The sequence below is a fragment of the Macrobrachium rosenbergii genome, chromosome 7, assembly GCF_040412425.1.
Source record: "Macrobrachium rosenbergii isolate ZJJX-2024 chromosome 7, ASM4041242v1, whole genome shotgun sequence".
NCBI classification, from domain to species: Eukaryota; Metazoa; Arthropoda; class Malacostraca; order Decapoda; family Palaemonidae; genus Macrobrachium; species Macrobrachium rosenbergii.
The window spans coordinates 16,080,001-16,105,864 of NC_089747.1; the positions used below are offsets into that span (position 1 = coordinate 16,080,001).

A 25,864-nucleotide genomic window follows, 5' to 3' on the forward strand; every position below is an offset into this window, starting at 1 on the left:
TCAGCGATTCAGAAGGCATACAGGTGACATGAAATGAGATGTGAGGGTTCAAGGTGTTTGAGAAAGTGAGAATCACATAAAGTTTGAGACTTTTGTAAGGAAGTGATAATCATTATAGTCAGATGATAATCCGAAAAATAGGAGAGATCAGACCTCCTAGGGATGGGCTGAACCGGTGCATGTTTCCTAAAGAAAGTGTACAAACCTTTAGGTTTCAACAATTTCATATTGAATAATGCTGAAATACAAGCTGGGCCAGGTGGTTTTCTATTCTTTTAAGGCTCAGAGAAAAAGGGGAAAGGCACTGTATTAAAGGTGGCCAGATTGGGAATATGTTGGAATATAAAATTTAGGCCAAAGGCCAAGCGCTCGAACCTCTGAGGCCATGCAGCGCTGCAAATAATATTGAAGCAATTGTTAGGAGAGGGTGGAAAGTGAGTTGAAGAAAGAGAATATAAACGAAGGTAAGGGGAATGAAGGGGGTTGCAGCAAGGGAGGGCAGGCACGCTGCAAAGAACCTTAAGCAATGCCTACAGTGCACCACCGTGCAGGTGCACTGACGGAGCTACCTCCCTACGGAGGGCTAGAGTGGGAGGATCAGGAGTCCAAGGATCAATTCGAAAAAGTTTGCTGAAGAATGTGGCTTATTCAATTAGTAGAACAAGCTGTTGACGTACGAGGACAAAGTATGGATGAAAATTAGACTTGCAAAAGTTGTTGAAAACTAAAATGACAAAGGATCAGATTTTATTTTTAGTTTGAAACAATATAAAGATATCAGGTCTCATCCCAGTATAAGGAAACTTTCTCCAATGGACTGTGATCCCTAGATATACTGGAAAGAAGCATGAATGGCAGCAACAACAGCAAAGAATGGCCGGATAGCTGAGAAGGAGTGGCTTTACTAAAATTAAGGGGGCGTTATACTGAACAGAAGACAATTATTGTCTTAACATCCGAGTTACAGACTTAAGCAACCCAGGGTACACCAAAGTCGAGGTTTCAACTACCAAAGCAAACAATGCCGACAAGGAAAATGAAATATAAAAGATTCAAATATTACAACCCCCCCCCCCCATTTTAATTGTAAATTCAACTTGCCTACGGTGGAATGAATTGGGGAAAGGTGGACAGAATTGAAAGAAACGACACCGGGATCAGAAGACCCAAGGTGGGAGAAATTTTGTCAGGGTAATTTGAGGGCTTGTGGTCAAAATTAATAATACTTTTCCAAAAAAAGTGTTTCCATCAGCGAAAGTAGCGAAGGACGAGTTAGTCACTTCAACTGCTGTTATGCGGAGGGGGTGTGACTAACAACCTCATCTCAAAATCGTAGCCTTTTAACGAAATGTTAACATCTTAGCCATCCCTTACGTGTTTGTATGTGTGCTCATTTGTGAGACAACAAATTTTATGGAAAAAGTGACGCGTGCTACACAACTATGCTTTGATTATTGTAACCAATGCACCTCGGGATTCATTCTTGCAGATGTCATATAATTGCGGATATATGTTAGTGTGTTTCAGTGCATGTTTATGTTGCAGTGTGTGATGCACTTACACAAATATCAACTTACCCATAATCTTGTACGCAAGCACAACACTGTCCAGAGAAAGCTTGCTCCAGACGCAGAAAGGCGAAACAAGGATTAACTAAGCGATAAGAGAGAAAACTGCATACAAGGAAGCATCCAAAAAATATGCGCAAACGCACAGAGATAAGCGACTGTAATCGCATATTTAATCGTATGGGTTCTCGTAGAAACCCAGTGGAAAATAGGGACTCAAAAGCGGCGATACTAATACTGCCTTAGCAAGAATCTTCATCGCTACCTGTTCAACCCCCCCCCCCTTTTTTTCTGACTTGGGACGTTTTCTCCGACGCTGCGCAGCCGCTTGCCGTCGTCTTTGTGGACGCACGCACGCGCGCGCGCGTGTGCGTGCATGCGTCCCACGGGAACAAGAATTTCGGGGGGCGGTAGGGGAAGGGGGTAGGTGCCCCGGTGGGTATGAAAGGGCTTCGCTCGTAACGTCTGATGTCATGATGTGAGATCGAAGACGGCTATTTTTATCACATGCCCTGGCGTCTTTCTCTGCTCATACGCCCGGTATGAGGGGAACTTCCTTTCACTACTCTTGGGAATAAGTGTTTCCTGTCTCGATATTCCTTCTCATACAGGCTTAGCTGTGTATGTATTCTTTTACTTTTATATTTACGGGTGCATGCTTCAGCCTGTGAGCGTATACCTATACCTTTCAGTTCTCAGCAGGTTTTATTGGTAAGATTGTACTATTATATATATATAATATATATATATGTTTGTATATATATATATATATATATATATATATATATATATATATATATATATATATATATATATATATATATATATATATATATATATATATACACACACACACACACACACACACACACACGTCACGTGTTGTAGGGTGCTGAAACTGAAACAAAACCATTGTTGCTCCAATGTAGTGTTTGACAATCAGTGCCCAGGGTATGGAATTTGCATTCCCCTACCAATACTCGTAGCTGACCAGTACGTGTAATGCATAAGGGTTATCTGGATGTTCCAGAGCAATGGAGGAGAGGATTAATATTTCCTTTGCTTGAGTAAAAAGGTGCTGGAGGTGACGAAGTATTGTTCTTGGTATTAGTTAGCATACATGCGGTACCAGATTCACCGGATTGGTGAAGTCAACGAAGGCAGGTTGAATATTTCTGGAAACGGACGAGAGTTGTCTTTCCCCAGGGGGATTGACGTCACCGAGTTATAGGGACCGTATGCCTGTGTAAGTAAATATGTGTGTATATATATATATATATATATATATATATATATATATATATATATATATATATATATATATATATATATATATATATATATATATATATATATATAAAATGAGACAGGTTGATTGATAGTCGGATATCTCCCTTTCAGTAGATGAAGCAAAACTGAAAACTGATATACTTAACTTATGAAAGGAAACTAATAGAACAGAAATGACAGAATCTCATAATAAGTAAGTTTGACTTCCGGGCTCACACTATGAAATTTAGAAATGGCGAGGCCCCGACACTAGTGTTAAGGTAAATAAGGGCGTGAATTGTTCGTGGACGGACTTCCGGCCAGGATAGATCAATTTATTGTTCTCTTAAGGTGTATGTAGTGGATTGGGTCTCAAGAAAGCTTCTGAGAGAATTAATAGAGGGTATTGATGTATGGTATAGAGAGTAAATTGCTGAGAGGAATAAAAAGTTTTCGGGAGGGAAGTGAAGTGTGTGCTAGCATGTAGGATGGAGATTGACTGGTTTGGTGTAGAAATGAGCTGAGACTATGGTATGTTAAAGTAAAATAAGTATACCTTAGTTTAACCAGACCACTGAGCTGATTGACAGCTCTCCTAGGGCTGGCCCGAAGGATTAGATTTATTTTACGTGGCTAAGAACCAACTGGTTACCTAGCAACGGGACCTACAGTTTATTGTGGAATCCGAACCACATTATAACGAGAAATGAATTTCTATCACCAGAAATAAATTTCTCTAAATCTTCATTGGCTGGTCGGAGAACCGAACGCGGGCCCAGCAGAGTGCTAGCCGAGAACGATTACCAACCCGTCCAGTGAGAAACTACTAGGCTATGTTAACTCTCCTTGTGGAGAGAGTAATACAACAAGTTGAGGGTTACGAAGGTTCATGAACAGAGTTTGGATGGCTGATGTTCGCGGATGATGCTGGAACAAATCGTTGTGGATGTTAGATTCTTATAGATTATTTGGAGTAAATATGTCAAATGACAGTAGGACTAGGCAAGAGGTGATTCACAGAATAGGTATAGCAAGAAGTTAACAGGATGTTTGCAAAAAGCCAAGGTTGGAATTTATGAAGGGTTTATTGAACCAGATCTCCTGTATGGAAGTCAAGTATGGATGTTGAATGGTGAAGAAAGAATGGTGAGAGGTGTAGAGAATTTTTAATTATTCTTACTTAGTGTTTCCTGTTATCATATCTAGCTATATTTTTCAATTATTTAGAGGTCGATGAGCGTGGTTTTTGTTGACGATAATAGATAAGTAAAAAATGCGCCGAAGTTTCTTCGGCGCAGTCGTTTTCTGTACATCGTATAATAAAGGCCACCGAAAATAAATCTATCTCTCGGTGGTCTCGGTATAATGCGGTATAAGTCGCGGCCCATGAAACTTTAACCACGGCCGGTGGTGGCCTATCCTATATCGTTGCCAGAAGCACGATTATGGCTAACACTAACCATAAATAAAACAAAAATTACTGAGGCTAGAGGGCTGCAATTTGGTATGTTGGATGATTGGAGGGTGGATGATCAACATACCAATTTGCAGCCCTCTAGCCTCAGTAGTTTTAAGATCTAAGGGCGGACAGAAAAAGTGTGGACAGAAAACAATGTGGACGAACAGACAAAGCCGGCACAATAGTTTTACAGAAAACTAAAAATGAGTCAGTCAGAGGGTTTCAGTTAATGTGGGATTTATTTCAACACAAGTTCTTTATCACCAGGGGACTGTCACCCGAAAAATAAGACATCAGTCAATTCTAGAAGGATTCTTAAGGTACTTGGAATACCTTTGAATGCCCTTGTTGTCCAAGGGACCATAAACGAATAGATTAATAAATAGATAAATAAATAAATAAATAAATAAATAAATTCGTAAAAAGATAGTAGGCAGTAAGAAGGAAAAATAAGCTATTGATTGTTGTTTTCAATTACAGACTTAATCGACTTCTCTAGTGACTTACAATAAGAGAAAAATTTAATTATGAAATCAGAAATGCTAATGCTCTTATCAGGGCGTGTGGAATCAAAAGTGGCTCTGACCCTTGCACATTTCTGACTGGAATTCCAATTTATTCCAGTAAATTGATCTGAAAACGTACTTGTAGTGTCGTCCATCACGGCTTTCCCATTGTGCCATGCAGATTTGTTGGTATGTATGGGCACGTGTCTTTTTTTTTAACCCCTCACGAAATTCCATAATGCCCATGTTGATGTAAAGTTGCAGAAAGAAAGCTGTGGGTTGAGATATTTGGGTAAGCAGAGTTGTGGGTAGAAATAGTTGTAGGTTGGTGGTATTACAGATAAAATGCTGTATTCTGGTGAAGTTGTGGGTAGGTGGGGTTAAGAAGAAAGAGAATTGTGAGTTGGTGGTGTTATGAGTAGAAAGTTGTAGGCAGGGGGAGTTGTGGTAGCTGGAGTTATGAATAGAAAGGGTTGCGGGTTGGTGTTATTGTGAATGGAAAAAGTTGTGGTTTGGGGCTGTTATGAACAGAATGATGCAGGCAGGTGAAGTTGTGAGTAGGCGGGTCATGTATGAACAGAAAGAGTTGTGGGTAGTGCTTTGCCTAAAGCATAACTGCCGTTATCGCTACGGTTAACCTTGCATTAATTCTCAGCCATGGCCGAATGCAGCCTGTTAGCAACTGTTTAGTCTACCTGCACAGAAACTTTGGTAATGGGCACACACGATTTTCAAGACATCCGGGAACACCCGCCACACATAATATGGTGTTAGCTTTGAGCTTTGAGCTTTAACTCGTATTGCAATCAATGATTAATATGGAATCATATTTTGGAAAGCTGGAAAATATTATGGATAAACGAACGTGAAATAAATAATAGCGAAGGTGGCGTCGTATAGATTATTTTTTTTAATTTAGACATGAGCGCCAAGCGTAAACGAAAGTACTGATTAAAAGCTTTGCTAGTATTCTTAGTCATTTTTGACCAGACACTACTAGTTTACAGAGAATTACAGTATTTTCCTTACTAGTTTATTTGATGTATTAGTGAACGTTAGTGAAACTGAAATAAAATATAATTACTCCTTCTAAAGCCTAAAATATGAATACGTTATCTGGTGATTTCCACAAAATTTGAAGAAAGGGAATTGGTTATTAATGTTATTATTACCGAAGAATGCTCTTATGCGACAGAGAGAAAGAGTGGAGACATTAATAAATAACGAAAGATAATAAAGTAACAGATAAATAAGCAAAGAAATAAAGTTAATCAGTAAAGTTTGGGTACCATGAACATCCCTAGAGATAAATGAGATTATTACCCCAGTCTCAGCCAAAATTTCATGCAGTTCCTTGTCTGCCTCTTGCAGGTTTATTTGAAAAATCACTGGACGGATTTTGATGAAAACTGGTAAGGTCATTCACTGGGCCACATTTTCAGAGTCATTAACATTTGGGAGAGATAAGTCAAAGATCGATGTAACGAATTTATGGCAGATTTGCGTCGTAGACGGGAACGTAATTGCAGTATACCTTGCCTCAGTGATAAATTATGACGATAATAATCCATAATAATTATAAGTGTGCGGTGATCGTTTTTCGAAGGTCAAAAGTCAAAGTCACTTTTATCGTGTTGAATTAATGAGCTTGAAAAATTATATCGAAGAATAGAATGAATCTGTGTAAATATAAGTAGAAGTACTAAATTTGCCAGTCTTTGAGATCTCGTTCTGTATAAAAATGACTCGCCGACAAGTGCAGTTAAGAAAACGAGTAATTAATGACGCTCAAACCACCCTTCTTTTGTGATAATTATCGGAAGCAACTATCCTCCTTTGCCCCCAGAACCAATCTAGGGCACGATCCAAGAAGTGTGCTTGAACAGGCGCTAATGACTAGAATGCTTAATTGCAAACAGGCCTGCATGCCATTATGGACTGGGCAAGGCCGCAAGAACTGCCTTCTCATGTCATTGACTCCTTGCTTCCAGCTGCTGCTACGTAGTTCTTAACCTTCTTATTCTTTCATTTTGGAGTACCGTTGCTTAAACTTATTATAATTCTTTTTTGACAGATTTAATGAAAACGGCGAAACTTACATAATTACTCGACGCTAGATCTCTGCTTCGTGTTTCTGGAAAGGGGGAAGGCCTTTGCCAAGAGCATCATAGAACCCTTTTCTAGCCCAGACCCCAAGGAAAAGAAAGGAAGAAGGCTGGGTCACAACCGTATAGGAATTGATAAACCTTCAGTCTCTGAAAGGAGGAAGAAAGGCCATGCGAACCTAGAAAAACAGAAGGAGGAAGCGAAGTCGAAAGCTAAGAGAGAAACGGAAAGAAACCGCTCTTGAGTCTAGTCATACCATTCATAGTATACAGATTTCCCCAGAGGAAAACTGAGTAGCGACACGAAGCATCTTCAGGTTGTTGACGTGGCCAACCGATATTTGATAGTCCCATAGGGGGCTAGTGCCGTCAGTGCACCTCATGTGGTGCACTGTATAGGCATTCCTTAAGGGTCTTTGCAGCGTCCCTTCGGCCCCTAGCTACAACCACTTTCATTCCTTTTACTGCGTCTCCGTTCATATTCTCTTTCTTCCATCTTCCTTTCCACCCTCCTAACAATTGTTTCATAGTGCAACTGCTTTGAGGTTTTCCTCCTGGGTAAACCTTTCAGTCCTGTTTACTGTCTATTTCCCTCAGCGCTGAACGACCTCGTAGGTCCCAGCGCTTGGCCTTTGGCCTAAATTCTATGTTATGTAATGATGTCTCTTGTCTCTCTCTCTCTCTTGCAGACTAACATGGCGGATACCGATGCTGCTGCATTCGAAAGAGACTTTCATGTTACTTGAATAAAGCGTCATCCATTATTTCCTGAGTTTTATTTTCACAGTGGCATTGTTGTTTGCGTAAGTCATTTGGTATGTTGATATATCTCGATCGTTACTCATTGGTGTTTGTATTTTCTGAGCTGTCACTTTTCACCAATTAGTATATATTGTAGAGACGGTTGCTATGTAAGTCAGTGACCCTTGGTCGTGTTCTGTGTGAATGTTCAAAATAATAATAATAATAATAAGATGCTGGATTTTTGCTGTGTCAAATTTATAATTTATATCCTTTTAGTCTGCCACTAGGAATTCCATAATTTTTTAAGATTAAACAATGAATTAACAGCATGTGCTTACCTTTGACAAATGTTTGTCTCTTATAACCGGGCCTATTATTCACTCTTCGAGTATCCATGCAGCTACCAGGCAACAAAAAACATCCTTGAGATCACATCAAGGTATTCCCCTCGAACATTAGCTCACATCACGTTGGCACACGAGTGTGCATTAATGACACTACAAAAATCATTGGTATATTCACCATAAAAACACGAATCTCTCAAGTATAGACGTCATTCACAAGTAAGTTTTTCCTTCTGTCACTTCTCTTTTTGCAAGGTGACGTGAAACGAAACTGGTGAAACAGTGAAACAGACCCCAGGGGTGTAGACAGACACACGCTCGAACTTATTTATACCCGAGTGTCGAGGGGGGCAGCCGCAAGGCAGCGAAGTATCACACTTCACAAAGCAACGCTTTCACAGTGCACAGTTTTATCATCACTTTGCCGATGCATCGTAACGTATCTTTGCTAATGCTGGTGCCGCTGCGGCTCTCTCAGAAGTATAAACAATCACCGCTTGCACTCCTTGAGAGAGGAGGAGGAGGAGGAGAATGGAGAGCAAGATTTAAGGGGACAGGAGAGGAGGAGGAGGAGGTTCAGACCCTGCCAACTCTTGAAAATCTTGCCGCGCTCTCTCGCCCGTTCACAGGCGAAGAACCGTTGGGTATTTCTGTCTGCCCGATTCTCTTCTACGGCAGGATGAAGGTTTTTAGGAAGGAGAAAATGAACTCGGTAGAAAAAGACAGAGTGAGATAGAGACCACGCTGCATATTGTACGGAGGACGAAAAATAAAGGAATAAAGGGGGAGACAAACAAACTCGAACCAGAATCTTTACATCAGCGTCGTGGTGCGCGACCCCTGGCATGGCACCGTTCACTTCCTCAGTCGTGTGTCACTTGCATCCCCTGCCTTCTGTTCAACTTTGTTCCTCCAATCGATCTTAGGTTTTTTCTGACACCAATTTATGCCGTTTCTGTCGATGCAAATGCTTTTGTTTTTCGTTCCCCAATCGATGTCTGCGTTTTTTTTTTTATTTCACTTCAATATTTTTACTTCTTTTTTTATCCCATCAATCTCAGTTTATTTCATAATCAACAGTGGGTAATTGCCAGGAATTGCCGGAAGCGTTCGATGTAAACATGCTTCTAAATAACATGTAATAATTGTAATTACATAATACGATGCTGTTCGCTAAGAACGAGTTTATTTTATGGCGCAATTGTGGAGTTTAAACAAAGACTTTAGAAGTATAACCTTGGCCAAAATATAACTTCAGAATTAAAATTCTGAAGACTGAATGTATTTACTTGTGCCATTTTTTATGGTAACTTTTCAACATGGACTGTGACTAAGACTACTTATTTATGTTAGAACTTTATCTGTAAACTTGTCGAGGGGCTAATAGCAGACGTTAAAGCGTACCAGTAACCCGCGCTCTAGTTCTATATTTCAACAGTTTCATCTTGATTGTGAACAGTCCATAAACTTAAAGGCCCGAACTACAAATATAATTAGTCGTTCGCGAATTTTAACCGGAAACGACAGTTGTCTTAAAGGAGATATGACCGTGAAGCGATGTCAGTTTCTTGCAGTCATTTCTGCCTTATCAATTAAGCTACAGCTGGTCTCCATAGATCTTGTTCAGGCTTGCGCGTTAAAGATTTCAGCGTAATTGTCGTTAGTATGGAAGACGGACATGAGCAGCCATTCTATATTTTTGGAGTGATAAAGTTGCACCCACACTATGAGCAGTAATGCTCGATTGGACCATCATTCGTTCGTTATGATAAGGTAGTTCAGTAAGACCACTGAATCAGAAATGCTAAGAGAAAGAAAGGCTGCATTGAGAATATGTGAGTGTATGGAAAAGAAATCCCTATCTTCTAACAACACTGGGAGGTTAATGTAAAATGAAACCAGTCTTTTTTTTTTACGATATCCAGTTCCGATTATAATTCACAAGGCAGATTTGTCATCGCCTCAGCTGCCTGGTGACAGAATTTCTTCCAATTCAGTTTCTTTTCTTTGGGTAGTTCTTAGGATTCAATATCCTCTCCATTCAGTTATGATTTGCGGAACTGAGTGGAGTACTCGTGACAGCTGTGTCCTCTTAGGTGCCATATCAAGTTCCTTGACCTTGGTTAGTGACCATATAACCAATATTCGTAATCTGTGGTCTGTCATTGTTTCGTTACTATGGTTTGTCATCCTAGTCCCGGGCTCGAGGCTCATTGGCTGAAGGGACACTTTAGCATGCTTTCCTTATTTTGCTTGCTTATTTTCAGCACCTTTCTTGTCAGGTAATCATGCATTTAGTGTCTGGTGTTAATTTTGCTCAGTTTTACTCGTATCACTTTCTTTGTTTTTTTAGATTTTTCATTTATATGGATTCCGTTATATGGAAGGGTAGATTAGGTTTCATGAAATTTAAGCTGCCAAGCCAAGCACTGGGAACTTTTGGCCATTCAGTGCTCAAGATAGTGAGAGAGGGAGTTGGAGTGGTTGGACAGCAAGACAAAGAGATCGAGAAAGTAAAGGAGTTTTTTTATCTTTTATTAGAGAAAATATAAAATATTTTACATTTTTAGTAGCATTACAGTCAGAATTTAATCAAAGTTAACTTAACTTTACTTTGATTAAATTCTGATTGTAATGCTATTAAACATGTAAAATATTGTATATTTTCTGTAATAAAAGATAAAAAAAAAACCTCCTTTACTTTCTCGATCTCTTTGTCTTGCTGTCCAACCACTCCAACTCCCTCTTTCACTATCTTCAGCACTGAATGGCCAAAAGTTCCCAGTGCTTGGTTTGGCAGCTTAAATTTCATAAAACCAAACCCAACCTTCCATGCAACGGACCATATAAATGAAAAATATAAAAAAAACATACCAAAGAAAGTGATACGGATCAAAAGGTGGATCTGGGAAAAAATACCCGCGGTTGCACTAATAAACAGAGAGGTTGGACAGCAAGGAAGGTAGCTGGAGTGGGGGTAAAGTAAAAGGCTAAAAAAGTGGGTGTGGCCAGGAGCCGAAGGGACGCTGCAAACACTAGTAACGCCCGCAGTTCACCACGTGAGGTGCACTGACGGTACTGCCCCGTATAGGGCGCCGTTATATAATGAATGATCATTAAGGTGAGGGCATTTTGGCATGCGACAGTCATGGATAGTGAAACAATGCAGTGGATTCGTGAGAAATGGATTGCTTGATATTTCTTTTTTTATTTTCTAAAGTATAAAAAGAATAGGATAAAAACAGGATACTTTTATTGACGTGCAAAGGAAACCAGAAAAGAATTCTGCATTTTACATATTGTTGTAAAAAAGAACGAGGTAATATGTCATGAATACAGGAAGTAACATCATTTGTGGTATTTGAAGGCCTTAAAACTCATTGAGTGGTAATACTATAGGAATTTGGGTAATACTGAAAAGATTTAGTGAAATCGCGCTCTGTCCTGAAGACGGAAGCGAAATCGTTAATTGATCTCTTGTGTGTGTGTGTGTGTTTTGTTTTGTATGTGTGTATTTGTTTGTTTGTTTAATGGAGAGAGAGAGAGAGAAAAAATTACTATCCAGACATTAGTTCAACCGCTGATTACCTGGCCCTTCAGAAGTTACCTTTACTCTGGTATTTGAGTTTTTTAGTTAATGTATCTACGATTAGCCTACTTACTCAATTAAGAATATATAAGAAATTTATTAATGTGTACAGCCTGACTCACGATTAGCCTTTACTTAGATTAAACGGGACCGAACAGGGAACTGAGGCAACTTATAGTAAAAAGCGATGGAGAGAGAGAGAGAGAGAGAGAGAGAGAATTAAAAGTAAAAAGGAAGACAAATGAAGGTGGCAGACGCGATTGCTCGTATTTCAGATCTTTTAAGACCAAATCATCCAGTTCCCACTGAGGACTCATGTCACGTGACTCGTCCGTCAACAGGAGTGATCAACTCTTTAGTGGGCCTCGCCTAGCGAGCCTCAGGGTTTGTTTAGCCTGTTCTGGCAGTCTACCCATTAACAGTGCGTCCGATTTTCTAGGCCGTGATAATGGAACCTTGAAATGATTTTGAACGTGAATAAATTCCAAAGAATCTAAGAAAAAGTTACATAAGAGCTTTACTTCGATAACGCAGGTTTTTTTATGCTATAAGGTCACCTTTTTCATTTACTTTGAATCTCATCGCCTCCTTTTATGCTACACATTTTCCTGTAAGTGGAAGTGAAATAAAACTTTCTGATAATTTTTACTAACAGGGTAAACGTTTTTATTGTTTATTGACAAGTTGTACATCATTACTTCTCAGACTCAGTGTACTTACGTTACAGCTTATTTAGTGGCAATAATTTTACTAATTCTTTTCTGTTTATAGTCATTCAATTCCACTGAGAAATTCATATATAAATTCGCTCATTTTACGTTCGTAAATCAACAAAACTTGCTTAACTGTGTGTGTGTATATGTATATATATATATATATATATATATATATATATATATATATATATATATATATTTATATATATATATATATATATATATATATATATATATATATATATATATATATATATATATATATATATATATATATATATATATATATATATATATATAGTCATTCCTTTCTTCTTTTATTTATTTATTTATTTTTGTCTTGCACACAAAGGTTTATGGCCGTCATTAGATTAACGTGCATTACTCCCATCAGTCGTTCATGAAATGTTATTTCAATTTGTTTATGATGTTTATCTTGTTATCAATCCGCTGGCGATATGAATATTATACTTTATTACATTTTACAACCTCCAATGATTGAACGTCACTCCAATGTGATATAAACGACAGAGACGAAATGTTTTTTGTATTTTCTTTTTATAATTTCATTTCATGGAAAGTTTATATTCTTAATCGTTATTAATGGCATTTATTTATGGAAATTATTGAACGTTGTACAACTTGCGCCACTGTAATTCTTTTGTCTAATTTTTCCGAAAATGTAAACAAACCTCCTCATTTTTATTGGGGGGGGGAGCTCACGTGGGTGAAAGCATGTGCTGGCGTAAGGCCAGCTTAATCTAACAATCTTAATCAGCTGATCGCCCTGCTGTGCTCCGTCTTCAGTGAGACGACAGCAGCTTTGCTTTGGAAGCCCCAAAAAGCAGCCTTTTTAATCGAAGCTAAGTCACCATTCCTCCTCTTATGCTACATCATACTAAGTCACCATTCCACCTTTTATGCCCTGCTTTTAAACTATACTAAGTCACCAGTCCACCCTTTAAGCTAAACAGTCATTTTTTAAACCACACTACGTCACTGTTTGCACCGTTTATGTTAACGGTCACTTTTTAAAAAGTAATGTCACCGTTCCATCTTACATGTTGAACATTCACTGAGAAATTCATATTTAATTTTTACTAATACTAACTTTTCTGTTTATATTTAATCATTCCATTCCACTGAGAAATTCATGTTTCAAATTCACTCATTTTACGTTCGTAAATCAACAAAACTTGTTCAACTGGATGTATTCACTCCTTTCTTCTTTCTTCTTCTTCTTCTTCTTCTTCTTGCACACAAAGGTTTATGGCCGTCATTAGCTTAGCGTGTGTTACTCATTTTGTGCTGACAGTCACGTCTTTAAAATATTCTTATTCAAATCATGGAAAACATAACCTTTTTAAAATTTTCGGGGTCTCAACCCGTGCTATTGTGTAGTAAACAGTCGCCTTTTTAGAATACCTTTGATCACAACTCATTTTTTCATAGTAAACAATCACCTTCTTTAATTGTTCTAAATCACAGCACCACCTTCTGTACTGACCAGTCTCCTCTTTGGGCTGTTTTTTATCACAGCTAAAATAGTGAGCAGTCTAATTTTTGATCAGTGCGGAGTCACAGTTCCTACTTGCTTACAAAATAGTCACATTTTGAAAAGATATGAAATCACAATCCAACCTTTTACACTTAAATGCCAACCTGTTTTAAACCATCCTGAAATGCAACACAGGTACTTGAGCCAAATATAGAATTCAGACCCAGCTGTGGCCTGTATACTGTACCCTGTAGTGTCTGTCCAATTATCTGTGTAGCTAAAGAAATTTTGATATTCCAGTCATGTACTTTTGCATAAAGGCTAGCATATGTGTGTTTTGCTTGTATGCCACAGATTGTATAATCCAGATAAGAGCAGCACGTAACAAAAGCGAGGACAGGTGCCACTTTTTCATGAGATCATTTGGGGCTGCAAGTCGTGAACCGAGGCAGTAAATTTCTCTCAACTGCTGTGATCGATAAACTCGTATATGTATATATATATATATATATATATATATATATATATATATATATATATATATATATATATATATATATATATATACATATACATATATATACACATACATATATATACTGTATACATGTGTGTGTGTGTATAGACTCCTTGTGACCCAGTGACTAAGACGTTTACTTCACTCGCAAAAGGTCCCTGTTTCGATTCCTGAGTGAGTCAGAATTCCTTACGCCAGTACTGTTTAATCGCATCTTCCTTTTGCTGGCGTAAGCTGCACATTGTCTACCTGGTACTTAATAACCTCATTCCAAGAGACTTGGAGATGTTAAATGTTAACACCTTCCACACTTTATGTGTGTGTATACATGTATGCCTATATATGTGTGTGTGTGTATGTTTTCAGATTCGAGTAAAAAGTAGTCATCTTTAAAGATAGACAAAATAATATTTTTACGACCCTGGAAGTGCTCCAAGCAGTGAAAGTTTCTGATAGGCCAAACTTCCACACCACGTGCCACGACAGTTGTGAAAAAGAAATGACGTAAAAGAATGGGAAAGTTCGTTATCTGAAATAGATATCCGCCGAGGGGGCGACGTGTATTGGTGCGCATGCGCGATCGGTTGGAATACACCTGGCACTTGAACGCACCTGCTTTTCTCTCGTGTTTTGTGTGATAAATGCCCCGTGATAAATAGAAAATTGTGAGATTCGTACTCATTCACCGAAAAAAAATCTAATGCTGGAGAATAACAAAAATCATAAAAGTGCCTGGAAAATCTTGCGTTCAATCACAGGTGTTTGTTACTAATTCACTAATTTAATAATAATAATAATAATAATAATAATAATAATAATATTCATACATTTGGGCATAAACACAGACAGTTTTGAATTAATTCAGTGAAGATAGAAGTACATTTAAATGAACTTATCTGTTTTGAAAAGCTATTTAGCAACAGAATTCTTTCCATGTGACAAGGTCAGAGTTTCCTTCTACAGCTCGGCAATAAAGCACTAACTTTGTAATACATGGATCCCATTCTGTTGTCTAATTACAGACTTGTCGCTGGTACGCTTATGAATTTGAAGATTTCGGGATATTCTAGAAAGGGAGCCTCCCCTTAGGGGGTTAATGCCGTCAGTGCACCACAACCTCTTTCATTCCTTTTACTGTACCTCCGTTTATATTCTCTTTCTTCTATCTGACTTTCCAACCTCTCCAAAAATTGTTTCATATTGCAACTGCGAGGTTTTCCTCCTTGTACACCTTTCAGACCACCTTACTGTCAATTTCCTTTTCAGCGCTCAATGACCTTATAGGTCCCAGCTCTTGGCCTAAATCCTATGTTCTAGAAGGGAGACTGAAAATTCATTTCTGATTGGCTGACTAAGTTAACTACTGATAGGAGTGACAACAAATCGTCTCGGTTATTGATTATAATAAACACACTTGTCAGAAGACATAATTTCAAGTTCAGTATTTCTTACGCTACTTTAAATACGACTTTCTATGCATGTTTAAATGTATGAAAAATTTGAAAATTGATCAGGATATTTCCTTATGTGGTTCAGGACACATTTCCAGGGTTTGCCACTAAGACAAAAGCTTAAACATTACAGAGAGAGAGAGAGAGAGAGAGAGAGAGAGAGAGAGAGAGAGAGAGAGAGAGAGCTAAGCTCGATATGAAAATTCAGATAAAGATTGTCTTAGATATGATCAGGAGAGAGAGAGAGAGAGAGAGAGAGAGAGAGAGAGAGAGAGAGAGAGAGAGAGAGAGAGAGAGAGAAAGGAAAGCTCGGTATAAAAATTCAGATGAAAGAGAGAGAGGGAGAGAGCTAAGATCGGCATAAAAAATTCAGATAAATATTGTCTTAGACATGACTGGGAGAGAGAGAGAGGAAAGCTCGGTATAAAAATTCAGATAAAAATTGTCTTAGATGTGATGAGGAGCAAGTTCGAGTCAGTGGAAAATTTAAAATGGAAAGCTTTCCATTTGACCTCGTTCTCTTCAGAGCAGCTTCCCTTATAATTTAACTCTTTCTTGATGAAGATCTCGTTTCAAAGGTGTAGTTTTGGAGATCCTCCTAGCAGCCATCATTTAGTCCATCAGGATGATGACAAGGGAAAAATTAAGCTAAAAAGGAAGAGATAATGATCCGGCTCAATCAAAATGGTGGGTGTTGAAATGACCCTAGCTCCTCAGTTATATATATATATATATATATATATATATATATATATATATATATATATATATATATATATATATGTACATACATACATACATACATATATATATATATATATATATATATATATATATATATATATATTATATATATATATATATATATATATATATATATATATATATATATATATATGCACATACATACATATATATATATATATATATATATATATATATATATATATTTATATATATAATATCCTCTGTGCCATAAGTATTTCTAATCCGTTGACTGACATTGATACCATGATTCATGTCTCTCATTGGCGTTCTTCTGAATGTTCCCAGTCTCTCAACAGCTGATTGAAGCTAACTGCTCTCGGTCATTATACCCTGAGTTTGATAAGTGAACCCTAAACTCATCGCAAGTTGTGCACCTGTTTGCTGCCAGAAGTTTCAAATGCTTAGATAAATAACGTAACAAATTTCACTTCAGTGGGTCATTATCGTTATTGTTTAGAAATACTGTGACCAAGGTCTTTAGACCTTGATTGTAACCAGACCCTTGATTCGTGTTAGCAGACTCGCACGGGAGTAACTCGAGGGATTTGCTGTTAATTAAATGAAAGGTGGGAACTGGAGTACCTCAGAGTTGGAGAGGATGGACAGCTAGGTGGGAAGAGACCTAAGGGACTGGAACGGAAGGTGAAGGTAGAGAGCAGTGCAGCTTGTTGATGGGATGTGGAATGATGCTGCAGCACAGTTTTTTCACTGCCTACCGTCCCCCGGTCACGGCACACTGTAGACAGGAACCTCCCATTTCCCGCCGTCCTACAGAGTGTAGAATAAAACGAACTACTCCGGGAACAAGAAAAAATATTAGTCTATGATTGTCGTTGCATTTTCATGTGTTTGGAACAAATTTTGTAATGATATTTTTAGAGATCCAAAATTATTGAGTAGGGAGATACAGCTGTAACTCGAGGAATTGTAAATTTCCAGCAAGGAATCAATACAAAATCCAACATGGGCATATCCTAACCTAACTTAATCTAGGGTGCCAGATGAGTGCCCGTGCCTAGGGACAAATCCTCCCCCCCCCTCTTCTCAGCCTACGAAGAGCACTACTGTATTTGTCATACAATGTTGTTAACGCGTATCATTGTTCATGGCCTTTATAAATTGTATCATAATGCATCTAGATTCATAGCCTTCTAAAAAATATATCTGCGAGGTGGGTAAAATGAAACTTCAGTTCTTTTTCCTTTTTTATTATTTTTACAAGTTTTCCTAGTAAAGTAGGAAAACTCACTCGCTGCGAATTTTTATCGTTCCCAGAAACCTTATTTTGCTTTGAAAATTCTACCTTTAACAGGAAAATGTAAGTTTTTATCTTATCGTTGCTGTACTTCATAATAGACCCCAGTGAGTGTCTGGTTTATCTTCAGACTCGAGAATTCGACCTTTGATTCGTTGGGTCGGACATACCTCTTCGAGCAAAGGATTTTTATGACTTGGTTATAATCAGATATTAGGATAATACAGGTATTGAGAATGATAACGAAGGTAATAACTAGCTGAACCCGTGTAATTTTCACGTTATAAATTTAAATGTTAAAGCAGTAATTCATAAATTTAAATTTTAAAGCAGTAATTCAGAAACGACAAGAACGTTATCCATTAATTTTAGGTATCGAAAGCATAACACTCAAGGTAGGGAAGTTTATACAACAACAACAATAATAATAGCGAAGGGAAAGGCGTGGCGAAGTTTCATCATTTACATAACGAGAGAGAGAGAGAGAGAGAGAGAGAGAGAATATGTTTGCCTTCTCAATCCATTAGAAGAGTCTGCTTCAAGTACCGAGGTTTTATTGACAGTAAGTGGAAAGCGATGTATTTTAACAAAAAGGACATTTGCATGGTGTATTCTGATTTTTTTTTAAGGACTCGTGGAAGTTTTACCAAGTCCGTCGGTTCTCCAAGCAACGTTTTCATGCTTGCAACTGAATCTCTCTCTCTCTCTCTCTCTCTCTCTCTCTCTCTCTCATGTCAGCTTCAGAAGGAGAACCTACAACACTGAACACCCAACACCGAAACCTAACCTTGTTAAGGAGAAACTGCCCTGTTTCGAAAATCCCCAGGACATTTATAGCTAAATGAAGAACGGGTACGAAACACGGTGGAATGAGAAGAAACGTAATTATCTGGCCTCCTGCAGTAGTGCTGAATTAGACCGATGTAAAAAATATAGTGTATTCGAAATATAAAATATTGGTTGTATGTAATAACAACCAGTTTACTTTTTAGACGCGGTTCGAACATCATGACTGGTACAGTTCCGGTATTCATCTTTTGTTTGCATAAGGCAATTTTTTATTCAGTTTTTCTTATTGCTTATTTCCTCGTTGCGTGGTGAAACCTTGACCCTGTAACTCATTATTTTGAATGGTTAAGGAAATTTTTTTTAATTTATAAATTAATAAGTGAGATTTTTTCTTTCTGTATTTCTCGTTACCTCCTCGTAATTCTTCCTAGTGAGCACCATGTTCGTTGGAAGCTTGAATTTCAAGTCAACGGCCCCTGTGGGCTTGTTCCATATGAATAGGTTTCATCTTCTAAGTAATAATAATAATAATAATAATAATAATAATAATAATAATAATAATAATTGTATGTTTAAGAAATAACTGATATGAAACGCAGATGATGCATCCAAATCGTTTTGCTGGGGGATGAAATCAAGCGAAGTATAAGATTCTGGTTTGGCTCTTTTGTTGTCCAGATGGCTCTGCGCAAAATGACCTTTGCAAGGTCCTTCATGACTTGCGGTACTATCAAGCCTTCCAAATAGTCGCTCACAAAAGATAAAAAGCCTCTCTCTTCCTAGATATTAATATCTTGATCCAACTCCAACGATAAAAAAAAAACTCAAATCCTCTGGCTCGGGCTGTAAAAACTATCCTCTCGTAGTGTCACTGTGTCGAGTCATTCGATTTTTATCGATATCCATTGCTATATGTATTAACACACGTTACCATTGCCTCCTGAAACTACTCCGTCTCGGATGGCATGAGATATCTCGCTCAGTGCATCGGCCTCCCTGGTACGGTGCCGGCGAATGTGACTGAAAATGATAACCAAAGACAAAGCCACACGCCCACAAATACTATCAGCAGTGGGGAGAAATTCTGACATTTTATTTTCTCAGGGCAATTGTTTCAAATCTTTTGTATATTTCAGGGTCACCTAATTCTTTTACGTCATATGTACCTGGATTACATGCCACATTTTGCATGTTTTGAATACATTAATTATTTCATGTTTCGTATAGTGTATACTTGTTACAGCCGCCTAATTCAGTACCACCTCGGGAGACTAGATAATTACGCTTAATTCCATTGTTATTCGCTCTCGCTCATAACCCATATGCATACAGCTACAACAGATGTTATTTAACGTTTGACTTTGTGTATTAGGTATCCTCCTTTCAAATGTGGTCTGCTTGATTGGCTGGGTTAACTGACCCTTGTGATCAGCTGTTGGGTTATCTTAGATAGCCACTTCTACGAGTAGTTTCCTCGCGTCGAAAGTGAATAATTCCTCTTTCAACAATTAAACAGATGTATCAGTAACTTTATATATATGCATATATATATATACACATATATATATGTGTATATATATAAATATATATATATATATATATATATATATATTATATATATATATAATATATATATATATATATATATATATATATATATATATATATATATATATATATATATATTAAAGCTTCTAAAAATTTATGAATTCTACTTTTAATTTTGTAACGGACAGTGTCATCCACAAAAACAGAAGTCATTACTGATGAGAAATTCGACAGCTGTTGTAAAAAAAATGGGTCTGAAACAAGAGTGTATGATGTCTCCTGGGCTGTTTAATATCTTTGCGAAATTAAATGGTGCCATAAGTTAGAGAAAGAGCATTAGATAAAGGTGCAAAATTGTTAGATAAGAAAACGAATCTTGAATTTAGTGAGGAACGGCTGATGTTTTGCAGATGATACGGTATTGGTTACTCATAGTAAAGGGAAACTGCAGAAATTAGTGAAAGATTTTGCAAGAGGAGAAAGTTGAGAGTAGGTGTCAGCCAGAGTAAGGTTATGATGGTAATTGGAAACCAGGAAAAGGGAGCAATAAGTGTTTACATGGATGGTGGGAAAATGGAAGCACTTGATTCGTAGAGGTATTTGGAAGTAAATATATTTGTTCTATATATCCTAAGGTTTCTGAGCTTTTCGTCCCAGTCGACGTCAGTGACCATTCAAGTTAAGACGCCATGGATCCTATAAGCAATCATTACAAAGTGATGATCTTGACATTTGCCGCGAATGGCGGATGCACTTTTAATGGGCCGATCACGTCATTGAAGGTGGATGCCTTATAAATAACTGAAGTTGGGAAAATAACTATTTTTTTCAAGTTCCTTACCTGTAATTACACAACGAGTGATTCTTCATGGCGTGGCTGATATCCTAGATAGATTGCCTTAGCCTTGTTTTCGGGGAAGAAAGTGATCCAGATACAGTTATATAGCGTAATTCACCTCCTGAGTAACTTCATTCCTTCTTCTGTACGACAGCTCTAGAATTAAGTTCATAATTAGTAGTTGTCTTTCACCTGTAATCACTAGAAATTCATCAGCTGTTTGTGGACAAAAAGAACAACCTTTGAGGAACGCATCTCACAACCTCCTCACCATTCATTAGTTAAGAAGTGAACTGCTCCAACAGTTTCGAAAACGCCGCTCCTTATCACCTCGACCTCCGGTAGATAAGCCATCCGGCTTGGGAAATCAGTTGTCTGAACTTATCTTCGTTATCATCTTCGAGATAACGATAAGAAAATGTTTAGAAGACAGTAGAAGCAAAGAATTTGGTACGTTTGTTCATTTCTCATTCTTTTTGTCGGATTTTTAAAGTTTATAAAGGCGACGACATAATTACATTAGGTGATTTGCAAGCAATATTGCCTAAGTTCTTTCTAACTCATATTGTTGCTTATTTACGTCCACGTAAGTCCTTTTGTTGATTTCTCTTCATCCCTCCGTTTTTCATTTTTATTATATAGGCCTTCTGTTATAACGCTTGCTCTCCCAAACTAATATCTTTTTTTTCTGTTCCGTATGAATGCACATTTGAATAACAGTAGTCACCATTATTGTTGAAATTATTACTTCCGATACCGGATGCCGATTATTTTTTTTTTAAATCTCAGTCCCATTCCGTCAAAAAAAAAAAACATTTTTATGATTCATTGTACATGTTTTTGAATGATATGTTACACACAAGACAACGAGCGTAGAACAAGTATTCGCATCCTGTAGTGCTGACGCGCTGATAATGTCCTCGGCCTTCATATCCTTTTAATAATGTACACACATTCATAAAAAAAAATAAATAACCTTAACCACAAATGTATTCGTCTGTGGTTCTTACACACCAACACAATCTGACCGGAAGCATCAGCTGGCCGTTTGCGAATTGGCCTTTTGTAGTAAGCTAAGATATTTGAACGCCATTTTGCAAACAGAACATCGTTCATTGAGCATGAGCCAGTGCCAGCCAGCACGTGGCTGGCTTTCGTTTAACAAGAACACCAAGCTTCGTTCTGTCCCTTTTGCAGTTCAACTGGACACTTTCTGCTAAAACTTTTTGCACAAAAGAGTGTTTGGTCATTTTGGAAATACGATAAAAATTTTGCTCAATACTTTGGTTGTGGGTGGTCACCTTACAAATAGGCTGTTCATCTAGCAAAAAATGAAACTCTCTCTCTCTCTCTCTCTCTCTCTCTCTCTCCACACACTATATCCCATGTTCAGAAATAGAGGATGGCTCCTAATAAGAAAAATCAAAACAAGAAGTCGCTGCCTTACTCTTACTTACATCGCTGAATCAAGGATGAACTTATGCAGAAAACTTCCACATTATAAGTCGCTGCATATACTCACTGCACCACTCACCTCAATCTTGCATGCTCACTCGGTTCGTGGATAGTAAGGCCTTTCCATTCCAGTTCCTCTTCCACTCCACTTCGAGGCTCTCTTCTCCTCCATCACACTAACACACTTTACACTTTCACCAAGTGTTGGTCCTCCGTTTTCATCCTTTAATTATTTCTCACCTTACATACGTTAGGGGAACTCTTAACAACCGCAACATTTTTCTTTCATTTGTATTCAACACTCACTCTGCTTTTCCATAATGGAAAATTAGCTCAGCAGTCCATAAATGCTAGGGTTGGTTTCCAGTTACACCCTTCTTTTACAGTATTCAACGTAAACCATGCTGCCTGCGACGCTCATCTCATCCTGCCATCATCCATTATATATATATATATATATATATATATATATATATATATATATATATATATATATATATATATATATATACATATACAGTATATATATACACATACATATATATATATACATATATCCACACACCACACACTTAGTAACTCATTTGCGAATCAGTTATTCCATTCTTCCTTCAAGATTGGCTAACATTCATTGCTCCATCGTTCTTATGTCCAAATACCCTTGACGATTGGACTGTAGTTCGCAGTCCTTTTCAGCGTACTCTTCTTCAATTTGTCTTTTTTTTCAAATTTCTCGTCACCATTTCAAACCAACACTTAGTCCGAGTGAATCTCATCTCTCCACCTATTTTAAACCCCATCGAACCAGAATGCCCATTGCCTCTTACCCACTTCTACAGCAATCATAGTCACCCATCTACCTACTTCTAGCACAGTTTGCTTTCTTCGTGGAAAGATTCTTAGTATGATACAACCTCCAAAATTCATCCAGATGGTTTAATTGCACATTCACAGATATTATACATACACCCTCGTTATAAAATTATTTTATTTTGTTGTATCGTGCGCATAAATGATGGAGATGGTAGACTCTACGCATATGACCACTTACACTTTTCATTTTTAGATTTGTGTTTGTTGTGTTTCCCTTACATGTGTCGGTTAAGGGAAACGTCTTGATGTTTGGCCTCACATTTATGCATGGTGGCCCTCTTACCGACCTGCAGTTGTAGTTTAACAGACCCAGTTAATTTTTAATCTCCATTAGACCGATTGATAAGGAACTGCTCTTGATCACCAACTATTTATTTAAATGAGGTCACGGTCATTTATTTTTGAGCTCTAGAAATAAACATGGAAAATGAAATTAATTATATGAAACTGCCTAATAATAAATTGACTCTTCCTAACGAGTAGTCCTCTCTTAGATCTTCACTAATTGGGTTCGTTTTTCCCTCCTGTTCGCACTGGTTTTTTAGCCATTTGTTCACGAAAATTCATAGAAAATCTTAAATGGTTACTAGCTGCAATGGATATATAGAAAATGGCTAATTCACGTTCGGTTAAAAATTAAAAATATAAATTCACGACATGCAATTTCATTCATAGAAGTTATGGTAATACTGCCCACGGGGAGAAAACTGTAATTGTGGTAACACTGATGTTGCGATAAAACGTAAACAAAAATATCTGAGCTGCTGCACTTGCCCTACCACAGTGGTTACGCATTGCAATATCTTTGTGAATTTTAAGAAAAATATGAAAAGAGAACGTAAGTATGCCTCATCATTGTGTCTGAATTTGTTCTGCATAAGTAATAAGTACTGCCCATGAAATTATTTCTCGCCTAAGGCACTCAACTGACTGCTTTCATTAGGATCTTTTTCGCCAAATACATTTGGGACCATTCTTCGTGCATTGATGCTAGCGACGTTCCACGTCCCTTTAATCCATAGGCGTAGGCAATCTACAGTTAACTCATAAGAGTTCCCATTGGAAAACTGTGTAGAGTGGGACTTTGAAAACGAATGCGTTGTACCAACTCCAGTTGTCCAAAATGCCAACATCACAAAATACGTACTGGTAGCATAGCCGGAAACACTGGAATGGGGTTAATGAGCAGAATGTGTAATAGCGCCTCACATTTTGTCCATTTCTACCAGCGTACAATATATTAGTAACAGTAAAACTGAAGACTACTAGGCCTGCTGTGGCCTGATTCCCGCCAGTCAGCGACTGTAATATTTACTCCCTTTTGCTCATATTTTTTTATGCCTCTTGTTTGTGTTTATGGTATGTACTGGCATTTGTTTGTTTTTACATTTATTCCCAAGGGGCTGGTATTAAACATGGCACCCCTTTTGTACATAGCCTAAACTGATAGTTACCGAATCAGTGGGGTGTAGTAGGCTAGTAGTCTTCAGTTGTACCTTACTTTTAGCATACCACTTATTTTTGTAGATATTACATACCCATTAAGGCTAACATGATTGTAACCCTATTGCTTACCTTTTGTATGAGAGTCGTCAGGCAGGGATCTGACCCTCAAGACTGTGTTCTTATTTGCCCTGGCATTGGTGAAGAGAGTTGGCAAGTTAACGGACTTTCCTTCGATGTTACGCACTCGAGGGGATTCGATTTTACGCACTCAAGGGGATGGGGATCTGTCATGCTCAAATTTGTCCTGGAATTCGTACTGAAAACTCAGAACCGTCAGTCCCTGATGCCAGACTCAAGCCCTTTTTGATTCCCTCCCTTGAGGACTTTGTTGGTAATGGTTGGGATGAGATGCTACTGTGTCCAGTTAGGGTGCTGCAGCTGCCTGAAGAGGACTAGACATCTCAGGCCTGAGTGTCGACGACTCTTTGTTAGTACTGGCTCGACCAAGAAAGAGGTGTCCAAGAACACGATTTCTTTTTGGCTTTGTGAGACAATCAAGCGGGTGTACTCTATATCTGACAAGGTAGACGGGAGTACGCTCCGAGCAAGAGCTCCCAAGGTTAGGGGCATTGGTCCGTCTCTTGCATTCCAGAAGAACCTGTCGGTTCCACAAGTATTAAGGGTGGGAGTGTGGTCTCGACAAACCACATTCACATCCTTCTGTCTTCAGGACATTGCCCACAGGTCCTTGGACACGTTTTCCTTGGATCCAGTGGTGGCTGCTCAACAAGCTCCCCTAGAGGGACAGGTAGCATCTCACCTAAGGTGAAAGAGAGAGTGTGTGTGGGTGACTGGCCTCCTCCCTTTTCTCTTTTTACCTCCCTCTCCTGTAGGGCAGAGAGACAGGTAGCGAGCCGTCACATGCTGGACTGGTGGGCCATGCAGGTAGTCTAGATAACTGAGTACCCTATCTATAATCTAGAGTAGAGTACTGTATTATGTGCAAATCCTCCCCCTCTCTCTAGCAAGGGGAGAGAGGGGCTGACAGTTAACCCTTAAACGCCTACTGGACGTATCATACGTTGACTAAAATTGTCTGTTGGGTGCCAAGTGGGCGTACCGTATG

The 25,864-nt window shown here is 38.2% G+C and overlaps 2 protein-coding genes across 12 annotated transcripts in view; one reads left to right on the forward strand and one right to left on the reverse strand.

The window, feature by feature from the left end:
* Positions 1–21,289, reverse strand: part of LOC136840171 (beta-1,3-galactosyltransferase 5-like) — a 61,533-nt gene extending 40,244 nt beyond the window's left edge. Inside the window, exons 1-2 of one of the 8 annotated variants that reach the window (XM_067106649.1) lie at positions 21,236–21,283; positions 20,968–21,120 (exon numbers count right to left, since the gene is read on the reverse strand). In XM_067106649.1, coding sequence (XP_066962750.1) covers positions 20,968–20,996 — 29 coding nt within the window. In that variant the 5' untranslated portion in view covers positions 20,997–21,120; positions 21,236–21,283. Of the gene's footprint in view, positions 1–7,989; positions 8,831–20,967 lie in introns of those variants that run through there. The other 7 variants (XM_067106643.1, XM_067106646.1, XM_067106645.1 and 4 more) reach the window with 7 other exon arrangements.
* Positions 1–25,864, forward strand: part of LOC136840170 (afadin- and alpha-actinin-binding protein B-like) — a 422,145-nt gene that overhangs the window by 353,161 nt on the left and 43,120 nt on the right. The window contains exon 1 of one of the 4 annotated variants that reach the window (XM_067106640.1): positions 23,874–24,130. The exons of 2 other annotated variants lie outside the window; for them this stretch is intronic. The gene's annotated coding sequence lies outside the window, so the exon portion shown is untranslated. Of the gene's footprint in view, positions 1–23,873; positions 24,131–25,864 lie in introns of those variants that run through there. One more of the 4 variants, XM_067106639.1, reaches the window with a different exon arrangement.